We start from the raw sequence: 19,097 nt of genomic DNA on the forward strand, positions 1-19,097 counted from the left end.
CATCTTAAGAGTGACTCTAAAAAATTATCCCATATGACATTATGGAATGAAAGTAAGTGAAGTAGGCTACTTTTATTTTTATATCTACTATGTCTGATGACCTCTGTATTGAAGATAAATATTTGTTTAGGTGCTTTACCTATTCTGTGATATGCTCCTCCCAACTCAATTTATTATGAACCTTTAAGCCCAAGAATTTAACATTTTCTACCTAATCTACCTGCTTGCCATTATATTTTAGTCATTTACTTGTATGAATTCTCTTACAAATTCTGAACTTCATATAGTGTGTCTTTGGAAAGTTTAGAGATAAAAAGCTGTCTAGGACTCACTTATTAATGTCACTGAAAATTTCATTAACCAAAGATTCTAACACTATACGTGATTTGCTTTTTTTTTTTTAATGACTGTGTCATCTGCAAACAAAATTGATTTGGCATCTGGTAATGTTACTGATGGAAGCTCATTAACATATACAAAAATATGTAAGGGCACTAAGGTGAAACCTTATTGAACATAATATGTAATTAGTTTCCATCTGGATGATGAACACCATTTGTTTCCTGCCAAAGAGATATGATTTGAACTAATTTGCATTATTTTCTGCTAGACCATAATATTCTAATTTATTTTAAAAGGATACTGTAATTTACACAGTCAAATGTCTGTAACAGATCACAGAGCTATACAACAAACACTTAGCTGGGACAGGTTATCCAAAACTCAGCAACAGACAGACTGCCTACACTCCTATAAACAGGGCTGAAAGCAGAGCTACCATTATGCAAACATTATTAAGTTAACTGCTGCTTTATCAATTGAGGGTGGGTGGCTAGTGGTTTGGAGGGAGGTGGCCAGTTTGTCCTCTAGGAATGTGTGAGAGAGGGGTGGCAGATATATGGGCTGGCAGAATTATAGCAGCCAGTGGTAATGGCCATGACTGGTGCTACAGGGTGTCACAAAAGCCACACACAACATGTTCATTGGTACAGGCAAAAAGCATGCATAACAAGAACTGGCAGGAAAATGTAGGAAAGGATGTGTGTGGACAATACAGGAGAGACAAACAGGATGTAGATTATGGCTTGGCCCATGCAAGCCAACATGGTTGTGTGAAACTTTTGTGACACTGTATAGCACCAGTCATGGCCATTCCCACCAGATGCTACAACTGTGCCAGCCCATATACCTGCCATCCCTCCTTCCCACATTCCTAACTGACAAACCGGTCACCCCCTCTGAGTCACTTCAGTCCGTCTCCCTCCCTCCCCCATACCTTTCCCTCTAACTACCCCGTGTGTGTGTGTGTGTGTGTGTGTGTGTGTGTGTGTGTGTGTTATTTTACTCTGTTAAAGGATAACTCCAAAAACCATCAAGTTTTCTTTCTTTTGTGTATGCCCATCAGCAACTCATTTTCCAATTAGTTTTGATCCTCTGACAACTTTACTTGATGATAAACAATAGCATCATCTGCAAACAATCTAAAAGGGCTACTTAGATTCTCCCCTAAACCATTTGTATAGATTAAAGCAGGAGAGTGCCTGTAATACTTCCTTAGGGAATGCCAGATTTCACTTCTGTTTTACTTTATGACCTACCATCAGTTTGTACTAACCGTGGCCTTAATTCATAATGTTCAAACACAGTATCTGTTCCAAAATCCTACTGCAAACAAATGTAAGTGTTATGGGCCTGTAATTCAGCACATTACTCCTGTTTTGTTTCCTCAGTATTGGTGTGAACAGTGCAACTTTCCTGCCTTTAGGTTTGGATCTTCCATCAAGCAAACAGTTCTATGTGATTGCTAAGTATGGAGCTATTATATCAGCATATTGAAAAACGAATCTAACTGGTATATAATCTGGTCTGGAAGACTTGCCTTTATTGAGTGACTTGAGTTGCTTCCCTACACCAATGATATTGGCTTCTAACTTGCTCATGTTTGCAGCTGTTCCTGATTTGAATTTTGGAACATCTGCTTCACCTGTTTTGTAAAGGAACTTCAGAAAACCATGTTCAGAAACTCTGGCAGAAAAATTAGTGGTTGCGTCTAGCCACTGGTGTTACTTTACATGCAAGAAGAAGCTCTCTGATGTCTTGCATGACTTTGAGGGAGTATTTCATTGTGGAAACTATTAGAAGCATCTCAAATTGAAGTTCACACTAAATTTCAAGCTTCAGTGAAACATTGCCTATCTTGTAGATTTTGCATTATTTTAAATTTGTTCCTTCCACAATAACTTTTTGACCATGATTTGTACAATTGGGGACTATTTCTGTTGCTTATTAATTTATTTGATATAAATTTTTCAACTGGCTTTGACACTATTTCTTCGAATAGAAGCCACATCTGATCTACCTTTACATAGTTAGTTTGGAAGAAGATGAGACTGTCTCTCATGAAAGTTTGAAGTGGATTTTTATCAGTTTCTATAAAGAGATATATTTTGCATTTATTGTTAGTGGGTTTGCATATTACAGTGTTCAGTATTGCTACAATGACCTTCTGGTCACTAATCCCTGTATCCATCATGATACTCCCTGTTTGCTCAGGATTCTTTGTTGCTAAGAGGCCAAGTATGTTTTCACAAACATTTGCAATTTGAATGGTCTCTTAAACTAACTACTTAAAGTAATTTACAGATTAAGTATAGAATACAATTTTTGATTACATTTTATGCCTATCACCAACTTTACACACATACTTTTTCCAATACGTTGTGCGTAAACTGATGCCACCATCAATCATAGTTGATATGTGGGGTACTTGTTTGAAATGAGACTAATGTTGTCTTTGAACATTTCACACCAAATATCTCATCTGAGTCAGGGGGTCAGTAAAAGGAATCAATTATTAATTTATTCTGGTTGTCAGCTATAGCCTCTACACATACTAACTCACATGAATTAACTGTTTCAATCTCCTTCCAAGGCAAACTACTTTAACAGCAATAAACACGCCACCACTAATTGTATTTAATCTCATCATCGTCAGGTCCTTCATAAGTCTATTTGGCCAAGTTACATTTTCCTTCTGTAGTGTAGGATGTAGTCGACCCACTGATGAGCTCACACAGAATATGATGTTCATTCCTTTCATCTGTCTTGATCATGAATCTGATGTAAAGGTGCAGTTAGTTCAAAATGAAATGTAGCAAAGAGGATTTTTCTTCACCTGCTACCAATCTAGTCCTTTAAATAATTTTCTTTTTCATTCAGATGATTCCACTTATGCACAGAGAAAACATATACAGAAGTGCCAAGTTCTTATTTATGCAATTAATCTTATTATTTATATCTTAACAACTGCTACTTCCCATGACATAACTAGTTTTACATAAAACTTCTTTACTGAAAATAAATCAATAATTTAAGTTGTTACAAAGCCATGTGGCTGTGAAAATAGTCATGAGCTAGGCAGTAAATCTTAGGAAACTGGCATAGCTGATTCGATAACCATAATTTTATTCTTTATGGTAACAACATTCACTTTTCTGAAAAATAATTAATTAAAAAAATATCTGTATTTAAAGTTTTGCTCCACATTAGAATGTTCACCACTTAAGTTCTTCAGCTTGCTTAATTCCCATGTTTGACACTTTATGTTTGTTGCCTTAATTATCCTGGATTAGAAAATGCATTTGTTTGTTGAAATAATTTATTAATTAAGAATTTACCTAAATTAGTAAATTATGGGCCAGGAAATTTTACATGACAATAAGTATCCATGGCACAGGTGTACAATGTGTTAAGCAAATAATATATTGAACTTTAATCCTTTCCTAATCACTTATCACTCTATTAAACAAAATTATTGTTGGGCTTATTAGGTTGACATCACCCCTTAATATGGAATTTGCACTATTATAAAATATAATGTAATTACTAAATTCACAAAATATTCATATACCAGTCTTCAGTCCTAAATTCTTGGCTAGAATACAGCTGAGTAATATCTCCACACCATTATCTGCACACCCTACAATCACACAACTGACATCTCTTTTTTTAAAGTGTATGTAAGATTTGGTCGTTAGAATTAAACTGGTGAACATCTTTGTGTCACTGTCTGCTCTTATGTAAAGAGTCTGCAGCTAATGATCACTAAGGCAATATCTCTACGATAGTTCGTGTCATCGTTTTGGTCATAATGTGCATAAAGCATTTACACATAGCAAAGACACAATCAACAATTCCTTGTCAAAGTCTGTAATAAGCTAGTAACCAATTAGCATCTCTATTGTGAATAAATGGCCTCAATGTGTAAGGATCCTTGATTATACCATAGCATTTTGGTGGATGTTTACTTCAGAAAACTATTACATTGATAGTCATTAGCTCATGAACAACTACAAGTGAACATTTGTGTAGCCTTTGTTATATGTGAATGCAGTGAACATTTAATCAGTGTTATGTAAAAGTTAAATGAGAAAGGATGTTAGCAAAATACTTGTTCCAAAGCTACCACTGGATTATTGCTATACTGTCTGATATCAACAAGTAGGATTGCTTGCTTGGTTGACGCAATGAAAAATAATGAACTGATAATTATATGAGGGACTGTGTAAATGACTGGTCATCACTCCATGGTAGTTCAAATCAGAATAAATATGCCAATAAGGGAACATACAATGAGGTGAGAAACATCATGGGACCATGAATGCACATATACGGATGATGACTGTATGATGTACACAAGCCATAAAAGTACACTGCATTGGCAGAACCGTCATTTGTATTCATGTGATTCATATGAACTGGTTTCTGATGTCATTATGGCCACACAATGGGAATCAATAGTCTTTGAATGCAGAATGGTAGTGGGAGCTAGCTGCAAGTGACATTTCATTTCAGAAATCATTAAGGAATTCAATATCCTGAGACCCACAGTTTCAAGAGTGTGCCAAGAATACCAAATTACAAGCATTACCTTTCATCATGGAAAATTCAGTGCCCGACAGCCTTCACTTAATGACTGAGAGCAACAGAATTTTTGTAGAGTTTTCAGTGATAGCAGACAAGCAAATCTGCCTGAAATGATGACAGAAATCAATTTGGGATGTATGATGAACATATCCATTAAGAATGTATGATGAAATTTGGCATTAACGGACTATGGCAGCAGATGACTGACATGAAAGCCTTTGCTTACAGCATGACATTGCATGAAGTGCCTCTCCTGGACTTGTGACCATATTGGTTGGACCCTAGATGAGTGGAAAACTGTGGCCTGATCAGAGGAGTTCTCTTTTCAGTCAGTAAGAGATGATGGTAGGGTTTGAGTGTGGCACAGGCCCCATGAAGCCATGGACCCAAGTTGTCAACAAGCCACTGTACAAGCTGGTGGTGGCTGCATAGTGGTGTGGCCTGTGTTTACATGGAATGGACTGCATTCTCTGGTTCAACTAAACTGATAATTGACTGGAAATGGTAATGTTCAGCTACCTGGAGACCATTTACAGCCATTCATGGAGTTCATGATCCCAAACACTGATGGAATAGTCACCAAGCCACAACTGTTCACAGTTTGTTTGAAGAACATATTTGACAGTTTGAGCAAACAATTTGGCTGCCCATACTACCCAACATCAATGCCATCAAAATATTTATGGGACATAATCGAGAGATCTGCTCATGCACTAAATCCTGCACTGGCAAGACTTTCAGAATTGTTGTTGTTGTTGTTGTTGCGGTCTTCAGTCCTGAGACTGGTTTGATGCAGCTCTCCATGCTACTCTATCCTGTGCAAGCTTTTTCATCTCCCAGTACCTACTGCAACCTACATCCTTCTGAATCTGCTTAGTGTATTCATCTCTTGGTCTCCCTCTACGATTTTTACCCTCCACGCTGCCCTCCAATACTAAATTGGTGATCCCTTGATGCCTCAGAACATGTCCTACCAACCGATCCCTTCTTCTGGTCAAGTTGTGCCACAAACTTCTCTTCTCCCCAATCCTATTCAATACTTCCTCATTAGTTATGTGATCTACCCATCTAATCTTCAGCATTCTTCTGTAGCACCACATTTCGAAAGCTTCTATTCTCTTCTTGTCCAAACTATTTATCGTCCATGTTTCACTTCCATACATGGCTACACTCCATACGAATACTTTCAGAAATGACTTCCTGACACTTAAATCAATACTGGATGTTAACAAATTTCTCTTCTTCAGAAACGCTTTCCTTGCCATTGCCAGCCTACATTTTATATCCTCTCTACTTCGACCATCATCAGTTATTTTGCTCCTCAAATAGCAAAACTCCTTTACTACTTTAAGTGCCTCATTTCCTAATCTAATTCCTTCAGCATCACCTGACTTAATTAGACTACATTCCATTAACCTTGTTTTGCTTTTGTTGATGTTCATCTTATATCCTCCTTTCAAGACACTGTCCATTCCATTCAACTGCTCTTCCAAGTCCTTTGCTGTCTCTGACAGAATTACAATGTCATCAGCGAACCTCAAAGTTTTTATTTCTTCTCCATGAATTTTAATACCTACTCCGAATTTTTCTTTTGTTTCCTTTACTGCTTGCTCAATATACAGACTGAACAACATCGGGGAGAGGCTACAACCCTGTCTTACTCCCTTCCCAACCACTGCTTCCCTTTCATGTCCCTCGACTCTTATAACTGCCATCTGGTTTCTGTACAAATTGTAAATAGCCTTTCGCTCCCTGTATTTTACCCCTGCCACCTTTAGAATTTGAAAGAGAGTATTCCAGTCAACATTGTCAAAAGCTTTCTCTAAGCCTACAAATGCTAGAAACGTAGGTTTGCCTTTCCTTAATCTTTCTTCCAAGATAAGTCGTAAGGTCAGTATTGCCTCACGTGTTCCAGTGTTTCTACGGAATCCAAACTGATCTTCCCCGAGGTCAGCTTCTACTAGTTTTTCCATTCGTCTGTAAAGAATTCGTGTTAGTATTTTGCAGCTGTGACTTATTAAGCTGATAGTTCGGTAATTTTCACATCTGTCAACACCTGCTTTCTTTGGGATTGGAATTATTATATTCTTCTTGAAGTCTGAGGGTATTTCGCCTGTTTCATACATCTTGCTCACCAGATGGTAGAGTTTTGTCAGGACTGGCTCTCCCACGGCCGTCAGTAGTTCCAATGGAATATTGTCTACTCCGGGGGCCTTGTTTCGACTCAGGTCTTTCAGTGCTCTGTCAAACTCTTCACGCAGTATTGTATCTCCCATTTCATCTTCGTCTACATCCTCTTCCATTTCCATAATATTGTCCTCAAGTACATGGCCCTTGTATAGACCCTCTATATACTCCTTCCACCTTTCTGCTTTCCCTTATTTGCTTAGAACTGGGTTTCCATCTGAGCTCTTGATATTCATACAAGTCGTTCTCTTATCTCCAAAGGTCTCTTTAATTTTCCTGTAGGCAGTATCTATCTTACCCCTAGTGAGATAGGCCTCTACATCCTTACATTTGTCCTCTAGCCATCCCTGCTTAGCCATTTTGCACTTCCTGTCGATCTCATTTTTAAGACGTTTGTATTCCTTTTTGCCTGTTTCACTTACTGCATTTTTATATTTTCTCCTTTCATCAATTAAATTCAATATTTCTTCTGTTACCCAAGGATTTCTACTAGCCCTCGTCTTTTTACCTACTTGATCCTCTGCTGCCTTCACTACTTCATCCCTCAAAGCTACCCATTCTTCTTCTACTGTATTTATTTCCCCCATTCCTGTCAATTGCTCCCTTATGCTCTCCCTGAATCTCTGTACAACCTCTGGTTCTTTTAGTTTATCCAGGTCCCATCTCCTTAAATTCCCACCTTTTTGCAGTTTCTTCAGTTTTAATCTACAGGTCATAACCAATAGATTGTGGTCAGAGTCCACATCTGCCCCTGGAAATGTCTTACAATTTAAAACCTGGTTCCTAAATCTCTGTCTTACCATTATATAATCTATCTGATACCTTTTAGCATCTCCAGGGTTCTTCCATGTATACAACCTTCTTTCATGATTCTTGAACCAAGTGTTAGTTATGATTATGTTGTGCTCTGTGCAAAATTCGACCAGGTGGCTTCCTCTTTCATTTCTGTCCCCCAATCCATATTCACCTACTATGTTTCCTTCTCCCCCTTTTCCTACACTCGAATTCCAGTCACCCATGACTATTAAATTTTCGTCTCCCTTCACAATCTGAATAATTTCTTTTATTTCATCATACATTTCTTCAATTTCTTCGTCATCTGCAGAGCTAGTTGGCATATAAACTTGTACTACTGTAGTAGGCGTGGGCTTCGTATCTATCTTGGCCACAATAATGGGGGACTATTTTACCTCCGGAATATTTTACCCAAGAGGACGCCATCATCATGTAATCATACAGTAAAGCTGCATGCCCTCGGGAAAAATTACGGCTGTAGTTTCCCCTTGCTTTCAGCCGTTCGCAGTACCAGCACAGCAAGGCCGTTTTGGTTAATGTTACAAGGCCAGATCAGTCAATCATCCAGACTGTTGCTCTTGCAACTACTGAAAACGCTGCTGCCCCTCTTCAGGAACCACATGTTTGTCTGGCCTCTCAACAGATACCCCTCCGTTGTGGTTGCACCTACGGTACGGCTATCTGTATCGCTGAGGCACGCAAGCCTCCCCACCAACGGCAAGGTCCATGGTTCATGGGGGGGCTTTCAGAATTATAGATGGCTATAGAGGCGGCAGGGCTCAATATATCTGCAGGGGACTTCCAATGACTTGTTGAGTCCATGCCTTGTTGAGCTGCTGTAATAAGCTGCATAAAAGGAGGTCATGATATTGGGAGGTATCCCATGACTTTTGTCACCTCAACATAAAATGCAGGGTGTTGTGTCTGTTGCCTATTAACAAAGTTAGATATTTAGTTAGTTAGCTTCAGGTTCCAGGAATCATCTGTGCGATAAATCATAGTGATGTGGAACATACAAAACACAACTTAATTTTTAAATATGGTTACATGGGGAACATTCATGAAGCATTGTTTTAATACATACAGATGTGAGTTAGTAATTCCAATATATTACTTTTTACACATTACAGTAATAGAAATTCTTCTACAGAACAGAAGGAGTTGTCAGGGAGGAACTTTTTAGATTGTCCAGACAATTTTCTGTAAGAGACTATGAGTTTAAAGGTGCTATTGAGGAAGAATAATCAAAAACCAAGTAATCATACAAAATGTTGCTAATAGTCTTGTAATTAGTGTAATTTGTGTAGCCAGAAAACAAATATTTTACCTACACATCAGAAAAAGCATGAGGGCTTGTGGACTGCTGACTAAGGTGGCTCCTCTACATCTATCCATTAAAATATTGGCTACTACTGGTGATAATGGTAGCCCATTACCACTCCGTCAGCCTGTCCATATGATTTTCCATCAGACAGAAAGTATATCAATATAAATACGAATTCAAATATTTTCATCAGTAATGGTATGAACTTCTCTACTATGATGTTTAGAAAGTCGCTTAGAGGGAAACCATCTCAAAGCTCTGAAGCTGCTTTGTGAAATTTACCAAATTCCATACAATGAAGGTGCTGACTGTCACTGTCAAGTGTTTAGCTCGTATAAAGGTGTGTCAATGTTGCTAATGATGGGGTGGAGTGACACCCTTCCTTTATGCACTTTAGATAATATGTGAAGTGTGGTGGATACAGTCACTTCTGGACAAAATCTTTTCATGCTCTTGGAGTGTGGTCTGAACAAGTAAGATGGTCTTCCTTTTCCTACATGTGATCGAATCACCTTCTATCTTTCTGTAGATACAATATGTAGGGAATACATGTGTGAAAATTGGAAGAATACTGTGGAAATATAATATAAAGCACCTGTTTTACCCACCACCCAAGGTGAAAGCACTGTTGGGGTCCACTAGGTTGTCCTAGGATTCTGGAAACCATAAGATTACAACATCTCTGCCATTGTGGAAAATTTACGTAGGCCAGATCATCTGGGCAGTACAGGAAAGGTGGGCTGAGAGTACACATTTCATATATAAAGGATGACTAACAATGTTATCTGTAACAGAGCACTACATTTCCAAAAGATGTAAGTTGTGGCAACAGGCCAAGACATTGTGAAATTATGTCTTCAAGTAATTTGTAAAGATCCAGCTACACACTGAACTAAGGGGGAAAAACTGATGGTTTCAACTAAGTAAGGCTTTGGATCCAGCCTTAAGTGTGCTAAATACCACTCAGTGAGAAGGTTCATTCATTCCATATCAAATGAATATCTCAGACCACACCATGTGACATGCCTCTTCCACTCTATTACTGTCTTGATCCTAGCTTGATGACATGGCCACTGAGGACTGGACTTGTTCCCCAGCAGTGCACTTATATTTACACATCACTGTAGCTGCACCTGGGGATTGTGGGTTTGGGATCAATAGGGAGGAAATATATAAGATACCTCCCAGTGAAAGGCAATCAGTACTGCCTGATGAAGGGAACAAGTCCCCTTACCAAAATATCATACCATCTGGATGACAATACCCATTTCAATGCAAAGACAATTCAAAATCAAACACTTTATCTTTCATACATGCCTCATACATAGTGAACTTAAGTTACACTAATAATCAAATGAAACAACAAGTTTAGTGTTATCAGTCTCTGTTTAAGTATATCCACAATGCGTTTTGATAGTTTAAACCTCCATCATCAGATGGATTCACATGTGCTAGTAAGACGTGTGCTGTGTTACAGCTTTTGGGGTAACTTGTGGCACTGTCTACAGTGGTAACAGGCTTCTTTCTCTGTTATAATATATCACATGTAACCTGTTATAATTTGTAGATAACTAATAGGTGCATAGTAACTGTGCTAACTCCAGACTGCACTGTAATACTACTGTGTAGCTACAGAAATCAAATAACTGACACCCAAATGAAAAACATCAGCTTTTACTTTTATTTTGTGGCCTTGAACAAGCATACTGGTACATACAAAAAATCTTTATAGTTAAAGACAGTGCAAATCATCATAACCATTACCAGTAAAATCTAAAAGTATATAGTATTTTCAGCTCTTGTTAACATGATACTGTAGCAGGATAAGCTAATGAAAGAAGGAATGAATAGCACCTGGCACTTCATAATATGTTTTTAGGCTATTGGAAAGTGATGCTTGTCACAACAGGAATAGAATCAATGTACACCAGTTTGTTGTAGAATATATGGCGGAGCTTCCAATTGGTTACACTATGAGAGTGAAAAGTTCAGTTGGACAATGGAACTGCATATCACCAAATCAAAATTCTGTAGCTGTGGAAGATATCTTCATATCAGTAAATGTGATGTAGAAATGGTTAGTACACACAGTTCTTATCTGAACCTCCTATGATTTTCAGATAACAGTGTCTTGTCTGCTTCAGATCCAGAAGAACTCAGCAAAGGAACTGAAGAAGATTGATTATGATAAGACCAAAATAATGTACAAAGGGTATGCAGGTGCAAAAATAGTAAAGATTTATGATGATGTCGTAGAAACAGTTCACAAATCTGTATACCAATTACTGCTGAAAACAAAAGGCAAATGGACACTTAAAGAAATAAGCAGGAGAATGAAATGTACTTGCATTTCATTTGGAAAACAAAATGCAGTATTCAGAAGTAAATTCCCAATGTAGCTTAAACAGAAAGTCTACAACCAAGGTATGTAGGCAGTAATAAATTACAGAAGTGAAACATGTCTGTTACGTGCTCAGACTGTTCAAAAATTGAGGTTTCCTAATGAGTAATGGAAAAATGTATGCTGAGCATAATACAAGGGCAGGGGGGGGGGGGGGGTTGGAAAGGGGGGAATGAAAATGGAAAAAAAGAGTAATTGAGAACATAATAGTGACTTACAAAATTGCAATGGAAATGGGTTTGGCATATAGTTAAATGATAAACTATGGACTAAAGAGATATTGTGTCAGACTCCATGCAGTATGGAAAGACCTAAGGGATGACAATGAGAGAGTGATGGCAAAAGCCAACAAGTAAGATAAACTCTGATGTGAGATTGTAAAGTATGGAGGAGACTGGAAAAGGCCGACATCCAGGAGTGAAAGGTTAATGGCTGATGAAGACAATAAGACATACCACTGTACCTTTTGGAATATTTTCCAGTGGTTACAAACTCCCCCTCACTGTTCTGGAATAACTACGAAATATCATGGCATTTTCTTTTACAAATAAAAAATAATAACTACAAAACTACAAATATAGCATCAAGAAGTAATAGATGCAAGTTAACATACTACAGTTTGGAAGGAAGTGAAATGAAGTTGGAATGCATATCTTATGTCTATGGAGTCTTAGTGTGTCCCAAATGGGATTTGGCCATATTAATTTTCTTATAAATTTCCTAGAGGAAAAAGGAAGATTCCTTAACAAGACAATAACAGTACCAATCTGCTTTTGAATGCGGTCTTACAGTGATGTACGCTTGAAAACAAATCAGTCAGATGACAGAAACACACGCCAAAAATTATAATGTTACAGTATTGTTAAGTCCTGAATAGAATACAAATAATGAAAGGAATGAAGGTAATAACTCACCACGTAGTTGCATTGTTGAGCAGTCAAAACAAATATAAATAAGACTGCAAAACTGCTAAGCTTTTAGTAGCCCATTTTCTTCTTTAGAGCTAACCCAGAACAAAGCACACACACACACACACACACACACACACACACACACACACACACACAGAGAGAGAGAGAGAGAGAGAGAGAGAGAGAGAGAGAGAGAGAGAGAGAGAGCAGAGAGAGAGAGAGAGAGAGAGAGCAGAGAGAGCAGAGAGAGAGAGAGAGAGAGATTTCTATATTGCCCTTCAGTCTTGTTTATTTGCCTATTGACCACTCAATGATTAAAATACGTATTGAGTTGTTACTTTTACTCCTTCCATTCCTTGTTTGTACACTCATACTGTGATTCATACCTGCTACTTCACTACTCAGTATTTACACTGTGCAATTTACAGAAAGATATGTAATATTTAAAATTTTTAAAGCCTTGGAAATTAGTTATTTGACAGATTCTCATGGAATTAGCATGAAGCAGATTAGTGCAAACTGCTTCTACCATAATACAATAACTCCAATGGTATACAGTTTTTCATTAGCTCATTTAACTTGGACAGAAAATTAATTATCATGCTTAAGATTATCCACATAGTAAATTTTTGTTATTAATTAAAATGCAGCTGCTCTATAATCCTATACTACATTGCCATTCATGCAAAGCAATGAAAAAAACTAAAACCACCACTTACATCCAACTAACATAACACAGATAGTGAACATCTTCTCTGAATCTGTATTTGGTGCTACATTTCCAAATCCCACAGAAGTTAAACTGCTGAATGTGAAGTACAATGAAGTGATGTAGCGGGACTGTAACAGAGAGGCAAACAAATTTTCAGTTGAATAATTGCTACAATACATTCTGAATTAATAAATAAATTTTTAGTGAATTACAACAACAATGTATTTAAATATCTTCAACATTTCATGGCCCTGTCAGCAATTGTATAAATATTAATTTTAATAATGAACAGCCTCAGTTGCACCGTTTACCTAGAATTTACCTAGGTTTCAGTCGGGATAGCCCAAACTTCTTCAGAATAACAGTATGTACCGTACTTCCATAGTGGACATCGTAAAGCTAAAACTACAAATCCATAAATTATCGTCAAATTATTTATGGGTTTGTAGTTTTAGCTTGACGATGTCCACTATGGACAAACGATAGATACTGTTATTCTGAAGAAGGTTGGGTTGTCCCGATTGAAACCTAGGTATATTCTAGGTAAACAGTGCAACTGAGGCTGTTCATTATTAAAATTAAAACTAACAATGTATTTGTGGAGTTGTTTCACTTTAACAATCAATTAGGTAACTGAATTCTTACTTACTACATACCAAAAGGAAAATTTGGTTATCTTCAAGAGGTGAAATCCAGTACTGCAAATAGACGCATTAACAAATGAAAAGTACCATTCTCAGCTGTTTGGAAAGGTAGGAACGGGGGGGGGGGGGGGGGGGGGGGGGGCAAAGATCACTCAGACCACACTCAGAGAGCACACCTGTTGTGAGGTTGAGAGCAGACAAAGATCTCTGGATATCCTGAGGGTAAGTATTGGCCAGACATCCTTCCTAATCACCATAGTTCTAGTTCTCTGATATTTTCTTTCAGTTTTGACACAGTATTGAAATATAAAAGGAAGCTGGGCAGAATGGATTGGTATGTACATTGAATAACGATCAGATATGTCTTATTTTGGTTGTAAGAAAGTGTTCATGATACATAAATGTTATTTTATGATAAGAACATTTTCATTAGGAAATAAATACAATATTTTTGATCATATGTTATTGAGCAATACAATATTTTGAGCATACAATTTATATTACACTAAGAATGTTAAACTTTAACGTAACGGTTACATATTTGGTAACTGTGATTAGCTATCATGTCTAGATATACACTGCACAACAGAATTAAAGGATCATTTTGCAGAACCCTGTAACTGTCTTCCATTGTGATGCATAAGATTGAAATTTGACCCAAAGGTGCCTGCTACATTCCTCTGTAATGGTGAAAAGGCATGCTGCCCTATAACATCAAGGTGTTACAATGTGCGAAAATAAGGTGAGAGCTAAGAAGTTCATGTGACATGTAAAGTGTGTTAATCGGCACCAAATTTCACCACAGTTCTGACTAACATCACCATGGACATGTGACATGATGAAAAGGTCATTGTAGCCCCTCTTACCCACCTTTTAAGCCTTCTTTTGATGCCTCTGCAATGGAGGTCAGAACTACAACACCCAGTGGCACCATAAACTTTCCTGGCATAGTAATTGATGACATACATATTGAGTCTTCAGCCAGAACATAATGTCATCTCAACACAATATTTCAGTGGTCCACCTGGCTGCCATCTTCTGATGAATAAGCCGTCACACTAACTCACTGGAACTGGAGTTCTGGCAAGTTAATGTGATGGCTTACTCACCTGAAGCTGGAGACCAGGTGGACTGTCAAAATAGTGTGAAAAGATGATGTTATGTTCCAGTTGGATATCTGATATGAATATCAACAACACCCAGTGTTTAAATCACATGGTTTTCTTACGAGTGCTCTGATGTACAGGGTGGAATCAATGGGGACCATTCAAAACCATTCAACAAAATTTCAGTCTGATCTGAAGCAGCAAAAGGTTCTTATGCATTTTCAGTGTGCCTGTTTCATGCCCTCCTGTGGCATGATCACAGAACCCTGTAACTGTCTTCCCTTGTGATGCATAAGTTTAAAATTTAATCCAAAGGTGCCTGCTACCTCCCTCTGTAATGGTGAAATGGTGTACTGAGAATTCTAAAAATATGTCTTTACAGAGAAAACCTGTGAAGTACTCCTAAGCACCTGCAGGCAGGCAACTGGCATTGGAGGTGTGTCACCTAGTCATCTACCTGCAGCTACTTTGTAAGTTTTCTCCATCAATACACATTTTTAAAAGTCTCAACAAATATGTGTGGGTGCCACCAAGGGTTGTGGGAACTGGGAGTTGGGGGGGGGGGGGGGGGGTCTTAGAGGGACCCTCTGCTAATTGACTCATGCTTATGTCAATGTTGCACACATCTGTAGTCATGCCATAGGAGAGTTTGCAACAGGGGCACTAAAAAAACATAAGCACTCTTTGCTATTTCAGACCACATCTAAATTTTCTCAAAGTTTTTGAATGGACCCTACTGGTTCCAACCTGTACACCAAAGCAAAAATTGTGGCTGCACTGCACCCCAGAGTGGTGAGATCACGTCACTCAAAAGGGGTGAGATCACATTCAGTGGGGCCACTACACCATGATATCCTTAGAGAAGGGTTGAAGCATCAGGGACATGCCAGCAGCATCAAAGATTGTCAAGAATGTCTTTATGTTGCTTGTCACACTGCACACTGTCGTTTTCAACTGTGAAATGTGTGGGACTCAACATCCCAAGGGAAGGGGTGGTTTCACTGACACTCTTCATGCCAGCCCCTGAGGCCTTTTCATGTCATTTCTGAGTGGTGGTGTGTCCAAACTGTTTTTATTGGCCACTCATAAGAAAACTGCGTGATTTCAGTGCTGGGCATTGTGGGTATATCCTCCATTCAGGAGGCATCAAAATAAGGGGTGAAATGTGGGTAAGAGTGGCTGTGATAAGCTCCCTGTTGTATGACACATTCATGGTGGCATTGTGCAGAATTGTGGTGAAATCTGGTGCCAATGTGATATCATTAACCCACCTTACACATCACATGAACATCTGAGCTCTTGTCATTTTCTGAAATTTGCTGTTTGAAGCACTGTCAAGTTCGAGGGTGATGTTGCAGGGCTTTTGCACCGTTATAGAGAATGGTTGTAGGCACCTTTGACCCAAATTTCAAACTTAAGCATCGCAATGGAAGACAGTTACAGGGTTCTGAAATAGTGATCCTTTAATTCTGTTGCACAGTGAATATACATTCCATGTTGTTCACAACTGTCAGCTCATGCTCATGATTATAATGTTGTTTGTGAAACTGTATCCTCTAAAACGCTGATTTAGTCCTTTCCTGATAAATCATGAAGGCTCACTAGTAATGTTTGCGAAACACAAATACTTTTGATAATATGTATGAAAAATTATAAAACTGTGTTGTTCAATTTTATTACAATATATGTAGCATTGCGAGGAAAGTGAGAATTTACAAGAATCACTACAATAAAATCTTCTGTATCCAAACAGGTGCAGCATCATCTGCAGGATAGCATAAAAAATGTGAACAAACTTATTACAAGTTCCAACATTCACAGGTATCACTTGACACATCATAACACATGGTTTCAGTGGTGCATTTATCCAACAGATGTGCTGCAATCTATGATACAATTTCTGACTAGAGAGAGCATCTTGTACAACAAGATTTACAGAAGGATGGTGAATGTAGAAACTTGTGTCTTCTGGCCTTCTAATATCTGTTGGTGCCATTTTCTCCACCTCAAACTTTTAAAAAAATCCACAACTGATATGATCAAGTCAAAGTCACTAAGTGAGCATTAAAAGACAGATATTTAGGCAGATTGCAGGTTAATTGTTCATCAATTTGTATCCGATTTGTACATAAGCATTTGATCCATATGTATTACCCTGGAGTATGCATATCAGAACAAATGCATTCTGCAAATGTTGAGCACAGAACAAAAGATACTGCTTAAATAAAGTATGTTAATGAGACTTGTTGATTTGCTTGGGAAGCTATCCCAACTTCCACAGTGTATGTGACAACTGAAGAAATAGATACAGTTTTTGTTTACTGTATCATCATCATGTGTTTTCAATAATGGTGACAAGAGGTAACAACAATATTAGGAATAGGACAGATTGCTACTCACTGTAAAGATGACCCACTGAGTTACGAACAGGCACAACAAAAAGACTGTTACACATGCAGCTTTCAGCCAAAGCTTTCCACAGCAAAGAAAACATACACACATTTGCACAACCAAGCACACCTCATGCACACTTGGACACCACTACCAGTAGCTCTGACCAGAGCCAAGTGTGTGTGTGTGTTATATATATATATATATATATATATATATATATATATATATATATATATGTGCTTGCTTGTCTGAATAAGTGTATGTTTTTTTTTTTTTTTTTTTTTTTTTTTTTTTTTTTTTTTTTTTTTTTTTTTTTTGCTGAGGAAGGCTTTGGCTGATAGCTGCATGAGTAACACTCTTTCTGTTGTGCCTGTCTGCAACTCAATGGTTTATCCTTGTGGTGAGTAGCAATCTATCCTACTCCTTATAATATTGTGGTAGGGTAGTAGGAGGACCAAAGGTAGGAATGGTCTGATTTGACTTGATGGGATAGGATGTTAGTTTACCATCAGCCTCAGCAATAACACTGATTGGCTACAAGGGCAACCACTGTTTGTTATAGACGTCTACATTTCTAATGACTGGTCAACTGACACCACACAGCATGTATATCGTGAACATTTTAAATTCCAGCATGAAATTCTTTTACTGGCTCTCAATTGTTTTATGGGTTTGACATCTTCAGGGTAAATGACTTATGAGAATACAGCCAGGTGATGTCTTCAGCCAAAACCAAAAACACACACACACACACACACACACACACACACACACACACACACTGCATTTGTACCTCAAAAAATACAGGGCTTTTACCTGTCAAAACATTGGTGCTTGTCGAAGACATTACCTGGCTCCATTCCTATAAGTTACATGGTGGAAGAAACTTGAGTTTCACATTGTTCACCTCCATGGGGAGGAAATGTATTGTTGCTTGCTGAAGTCTGATAAACTTTGTATAAGAAGAGTTAGATTGCAACGTGCAATTTCACTTTCGATACAGTGTCAAGGCCATTATGTTCCAATATTTGTGAAAGTTATGCATCACATTACTTCTCTTGCCACTAACTGCATCATGCAATGAGATGGTATCACACTTATTAGTGAAAAAGTTCAATATATTTGCTCACCATTGTATTTTGTCTCTAAGAAATTATTTTTACTTCATTTGATAATTACTTTGATATTTTCAGCATTTTATTAGGATCAGCTGAATGGTGAATCTTGGACACAGTGTGACTGGAAATATTGTTCATTCAGTGTCTGGTATGTGCCATGAAAGGGTAGTTATTAACTTCATCTCAGACCATGAAAGTTTGTCAGCTAAGTTAGTCAACATTGAAGCCATTTTTCACCAGAATGCTTATAGTGAAAGACAGATCAGATGTGCGTTGCACAACTGACCAACCATGACTCAGTGGCATCTAAGTCTATGGCCTTTTGTCTCATGCAGGTAAGATTTCCAAAAGGATTGCTCATATTAGATGGAGATATGATGTGAAGTGTGTGTCTCAAGCACCAACTAAGGTTAGAACTTTTTTTAGCAAGTAAGTGATGATATTGGTTTGTGTAAGGTGGGTGTCTACCACATTCTATGCAGTCATGACATGTCACACATGATCAGACAATTTGGACCATGGAAGATCAGTGTATGAAGCATAAACTTCACACACTTTTACAGCAGCCAACAAATCTTC

At 37.9% G+C, this 19,097-nt stretch overlaps 1 protein-coding gene across 1 annotated transcript in view; it reads right to left on the reverse strand.

Moving 5' to 3' along the window:
• LOC124721780 (potassium voltage-gated channel subfamily H member 2) overlaps window positions 1–19,097 on the reverse strand; it is an 887,059-nt gene that overhangs the window by 244,612 nt on the left and 623,350 nt on the right. Inside the window, exon 7 of the mRNA XM_047246894.1 lies at window positions 13,264–13,384. Coding sequence (XP_047102850.1) covers window positions 13,264–13,384 — 121 coding nt within the window. The remainder of the gene's footprint in view (window positions 1–13,263; window positions 13,385–19,097) is intronic.

This window comes from Schistocerca piceifrons, chromosome X (assembly GCF_021461385.2).
Source record: "Schistocerca piceifrons isolate TAMUIC-IGC-003096 chromosome X, iqSchPice1.1, whole genome shotgun sequence".
NCBI classification, from domain to species: Eukaryota; Metazoa; Arthropoda; class Insecta; order Orthoptera; family Acrididae; genus Schistocerca; species Schistocerca piceifrons.